General features: G+C 31.3%; 1 protein-coding gene across 1 annotated transcript; it reads left to right on the top strand.

The window, feature by feature from the left end:
- Nucleotides 1-1,072: 1,072 nt before the first annotated feature.
- On the top strand, nt 1,073-3,200 carry LOC110801081 (protein FAR1-RELATED SEQUENCE 5-like). The gene is made up of 4 exons (XM_056841559.1): nt 1,073-1,298; nt 1,458-2,029; nt 2,284-2,601; nt 3,033-3,200. Exons 1-4 carry the CDS (start codon nt 1,073-1,075, stop codon nt 3,198-3,200), a joined length of 1,284 nt encoding a protein of 427 aa, XP_056697537.1.
- The last annotated feature ends 2,921 nt before the right edge of the window (nt 3,201-6,121 follow it).

Here is a 6,121-nt window from a genome sequence, read left to right on the forward strand (position 1 = left end):
ACTTGAATAATCTATTAAAATATGTGACCCTAGGCACGTATTTATAGAGTTATGGAAAGGGTTTTGGAATCCTATTAGGATACTAATTTATTTAATTATAACCCTACTAGGACTCTAATTAAATAATCATTATCTAATAGTTTTAGGATTTAATCACACTTCGAATCCTGATTGCTTCAGGATTCCCGCACAAGCAATGCACGAGCACCGTACACCCGCGCAAGCCTTGCGGCCCACGCTAGGCGCACAGCGCTCGGCCCATTGCTGCGCTCCGCGCGCGCGCGCCCAAGGCCTTGGCTGGGCCTGGCCTTGCGCTGGGCCTAGTCGAGGCTTGGCGTGCGCTGGTGTGCGTTGGCTCGCTGGGCGACGGCCTGGCTTCGTGCTGGGCCTTCGTCTAGCGGGCCTCGTCCGATGCTAATTCGTACGATACGCTTCCGATTAAATTCCTGATTCCAGAATTCATTTCCGATACGAACAATATTTAATATTTCCGATTCCGGAATCAATTTCCGTTTCGAACAAATATTTTATATTTCCGTTTCCGGAATTATTTTCCGATTCCGATAATATTTCCGATTCTGACAATATTTCCGTTTCCGGCAATATTTCCGATTCTGGCAATATTTCCATTTCCGATAATATTTTCCGATACGTACCATGTTTCCGTTTCCGGCAACATCTACGACTTGGATAATATTTATATTTCCGATACGATCCATATTTCCGTTTCCGGCAATATCATCGTTTCCGGAGTATTCATTTCTTGCCTGTGACGATCTCAGCTCCCACTGAAACCAAGATCCGTCGATTCCGAATATCCATAGATGGAGTATTTAATGCCATTAAATACTTGATCCGTTTACGTACTATTTGTGTGACCCTACGGGTTCAGTCAAGAGTAAGCTGTGGATTAATATCATTAATTCCACTTGAACTGAAGCGGCCTCTAGCTAGGCATTCAGCTCACTTGATCTCACTGAATTATTAACTTGTTAATTAATACTGAACCGCATTTATTAGACTTAACATAGAATGCATACTTGGACCAAGGGCATTATTTCCTTCAGTTACCATGAGGAAGGCCCTACGAGAAGTAATGTCTGATGTCCGACATCGATGGTGCTTGTGGCACATACTTACCAAGTTCAGTCACAAACTTGGAAAATACAATGACTATGAGCTGTTCAAAGTTGAGCTTCATAATGTGATTTACAACAGCCTTACCCAGAATGAATTTGAAGTGCAATGGTGTGATGTAATCAACAAGTATAAACTGGAGGGTGAGATTTGGCTTGCAGGTAATTCCATAATTATATTTTTCATTATTTCATATATGGTACATTAATTAAAAAAGCATATGGTACATTTTCATGCAGACACACATTTTCCTGCAGAAAAAACAGACTTTAAGATGTGCAAGAGTTGTTTATGTTGATCTCCTTTTGCTACTATTTCAGGATTATACCATGGAAGGGAAATGTGGGTGCCTGCATTTATGAACGGGATGTTTTGGGCTGGAATGAAGAGCACTCAAAGATCCGAAAGCATAAACAGGTTCTTTGATGGGTTCGTTGATAAGCACACTCGATTGTTTGAGTTTGCTCCATTTTATATTAAAGCAGTGGAATCTAGAACTAACGATGAGCAACAGGCTGATGCAGCTGACCAAAGGGCAGTTCGCCCGTGGGCCACCCAATTTAGTGTTGAGAGAGCCTTTAGAAAGGTGTACACAGATGCAAAATTCCTCGAGGTTCAAGAGCAGTGCAATCGTGTACTGTACCTTACTTCTCTTGAGACTACTATGGTGTCAGCTGAAGTTGCACATCATAAGCTGGAGGACAGAGTGTGGGTGTTGTGTAAGGAAACCCGCAAGGAATTTTCAACAAAGTACAGGCGGAATTATATCGTGCAGATAAATTTGGAGACAAAATTGGCGGAGTGCGAATGCAAGCTATTTGAAAGTGACGGTATACTTTGCAGGCACATTATAAAAGTGTATGACATGCATGACATTCAAGATGTCCCAGATGTTTATATTCTTCGTAGATGGAGGAAAGATGTGTCAAGAAGCACTCGCGCGTGAAGGTGGTGTACCATGATCCAAGTAAGACCGAAGATGTCATGAAGCATGATAAGTTAATGCTAGCATACGAGCCAATCAGTTTGAAGGCGTCAACGAATCCCGAGTGCATCAAAATCGTGATGGATACATTGAAGGTGTTGGAGAAGCGGTTGGATCAACAGTTGATTGGTGTGGAAGATATGGATGCTGATGAGACATAGGATGATGTTGGTACTCCTGGTTTGACTCAAACCAACAAGAAGAGGGCAACTACTCCAAAATCTGTTACCAATGGGTGCAGTCAAACCAAAAACAAGAGGACCACCAAAAGTACCCCTAAGTCTGTGAACAAACGAAACAAATGTGCAACACCTCCTGATAACGTCATTGTGAATGATCCTGTGGCAAGAAATAAACCACATAGGACACCAAGTTGTAGGCACCGTTCTTGTGTTGAGCCAAAAAAGAAAACACCCATTAGGAGAAGGAGAAGCAAAACAAATGATGTTACTGGTTGCTCACAGGAACCTCCCACGCAGGTATTACAAATGTATTTATAGTACTTGTTACGTTGCAGTTCATATGTCCAAACCAGTAACTTTGATATTGACAGTTCCAACTATGGCCGTTTAACTTTTAAAGGTCCCAACTTTTGATTATTCTAGAGTGGTCTCAACTTTAAGGTGTGTTTTCCAAGAATGGTCCTTTGGTTTATTAAACTATTAATTAAGTTGATTTAAGCATATCATACTGTTCCATTTACTTCATTTAATTAAAAAATATGATTATTGCACGAGAGATATGAGTGTTAATTAAGTTATTTAGCACTTAATTTTAACTAAGGGACCATTTTTGGAAAACACTCTCTATAGTTGGGACCACCCTGACATAATCAAAAGTTGGGACCTTTTAAAGTAAATCGGCCATAGTTGGGACCGATAATATCAATTTTTGACTTATTCTTATTCAGGGCGCTGATGATGTTGAGTTTACACACACTTCCGCTGGGGGTATTGAGATGTTATCTCAAGATGGGTCATTTGGGTATTTCACCAGCATCGTTGGAGGAGATGATGGACTTGGACTTGACAATGTTGATGATCTTTTATGCCGAAATTCTCTTGGGTGGGATAATTGATCTTCGAAGTCAAAACTATGAAGAGGAAAATAGGTTTAACAATGAAATTGTTTATGTGTTGTTGTTCATTTCAGATATTTGAATGATCTATATGTATGTGTTTCTGTGTATGTGTTTGAATGGGACATAATCTATATTTATGTGTTGTTATTACTACAACTTTGCGGTCCTTACTTTCATTCTTCAAGACTTAAAAAGTACTAATTAACCTAAATTGGTACAAAAACTGTACCAAATACAGCACACATATCCCAATTTGGTACAAAAATTCCAAAAAATTTAACAAAGATACCCTAATTTGGTACAACAAATGTAACAAATTCAACATGCGTGGGCTGTATTTGTATAACTAGGGTACCAATTTTTAAAAGTCCCTACTTAGTGTCCAGTAATCCATACTTAATTTAGGATAGGTTCAGTGGTTGTATTAAATCTATGCCCTTCCATTTTTTTTGAACTTCTTTTTGAAAAAATACGTTTCATGTGTAGGTATCTTGCAAACCCTAATATCATACATTAGAGCCGATATGAACAAGTCCTCAAAACCGATCTATATTGATCCTGGCAATCGGATCTAAACCGGATCGCTTAAGGATGAAAATCGATTATGTTTAGAACTGACATGTAAAAATCAAATACCTAACCCTAAACCCTAAACCCTCAAACCCTAAAGTAATTACCTATAACCGATATGTACAAATGAAAACCGATCTATATCGATTTTCATTCGTAAGCAATTCGGTTGGTGATGCGGGAAAACCATAAAGCCAGGAATCCAAATTAATTGCCACATAACAATTAGCATAATTTAGGATACATGTGAAGCGTGCCTTCCCTACCTGTTCCCGAATCGAACAAGAACAAGTTTAGGACTCCAAGTGTCGTCCTTGGCTATTGTTGCGTTGCCTTTGCGTGCTTGACTTGCTAGGCGTGGGCCTGGCTTCGTGCTGGGCCTTGCGTCTAGCAAGCTCGTCCAATGTTTATTTCGTACGACGCGCTTTCGAATAATTTTACGATTCCGGAATTCATTTCCGATTCGAACAATATTTAATAATTCCCATTCCGGAATTAATTTCCGTTTCTAACAAATTTGTAATATTTTCGATTCTGACAATATATTTCCATTTCTGACAATATTTCAATTTCCGGAAATATTTCCGATTCCGGCAATATTTCCATTTTCGATAATATTTTCTGATACGTACCATGTTTCCGTTTCCGGCAACATCTACGTCTTTGATAATAATTATATTTCCGATACGATCCATATTTCCGTTTCCTGCAATACAACCGGCCTCTAGCTAGGCATACGGTTCACCAACACTTATTAGACTACTTAGCATTAAATGGATACTTGGGCATTATTTCCTTCACATTGACCCTTAACCCTTAACCCAAAACCTTTAAACCTTAACACTTAGTAGTTTCGAAGCATTAGGGTGCGTTCTTTTCAACTTATTTGACCTGAACTTATCTGAACTTATCTGAACTTATTTGATCTGAACTTATTTGAACTTATTATTCCCTCTGTTCCTGAATAAGTGTCCAGTTCCCATAAATAGCGTTCCCTTATAAGTGTCCAGTTTCCATTTTTGGACATACACCTTTCCCACTTTTCTATACACTTTTCCCACTTTTCCACACAATTTTCCCACTTTTCTATAATCATTATTATTTTTTCTTACACATAATAAATAATAAATAATAAATAATAAATAATAAATAATAAATAATAATAATAAATAATAAATAATAAATAATAAATAATAAATAATAAATAATAAATAATAAATAATAAATAATAAATAATAAATAATAATAATAAATAATAAATAATAAATAATAAATAATAAATAATAAATAATAAATAATAAATAATAAATAATAAATAATAAATAATAAATAATAAATAATAATAAATAATAAATAATAAATAATAAATAATAAATAATAAATAATAAATAATAAATAATAAATAATAAATAATAATAATAAGTAATAAATAATAAGTAATAAATAATAAGTAATAAGTAATAAATAATAATAATAATAATAAATAATAAATAATAATAATAATAATAATAAATAATAAATAATAAATAATAAATAATAAATAATAATAATAAATAATAAATAATAAATAATAAATAATAAATAATAAATAATAAATAATAAATAATAAATAATAAATAATAAATAATAAATAATAAATAATAAATAATAAATAATAAATAATAAATAATAAATAATAAATAATAAATAATAAATAATAAATAATAAATAATAAATAATAAATAATAAATAATAAATAATAAATAATAAATAATAAATAATAAATAATAAATAATAAATAATAAATAATAAATAATAAATAAAATAATAATAATAAATAATAAATAATAAATAATAAATAATAAATAATAAATAATAAATAATAAATAATAAATAATAAATAATAAATAATAAATAATAAATAATAAATAATAAATAATAAATAATAATAATAATAAATAATAAATAATAAATAATAAATAATAAATAATAAATAATAAATAATAAATAATAATAATAAATAATAAATAATAAATAATAAATAATAAATAATAAATAATAAATAATAAATAATAAATAATAAATAATAAATAATAATAATAAATAATAAATAATAAATAATAAATAATAAATAATAAATAATAAATAATAAATAATAAATAATAAATAATAAATAATAAATAATAAATAATAAATAATAATAATAAATAATAAATAATAAATAATAATAATAATAATAAATAATTAATAATTAATAATTAATAATTAATAATTAATAATTAATAATTCATAATTCATAATTCATAATTCATAATTCATAATAATAATTAATAATTAATAATTAATAATTAATAATTAATAATTAATAA

The sequence above is a fragment of the Spinacia oleracea genome, chromosome 4 (genome assembly GCF_020520425.1).
Source record: "Spinacia oleracea cultivar Varoflay chromosome 4, BTI_SOV_V1, whole genome shotgun sequence".
NCBI classification, from domain to species: Eukaryota; Viridiplantae; Streptophyta; class Magnoliopsida; order Caryophyllales; family Amaranthaceae; genus Spinacia; species Spinacia oleracea.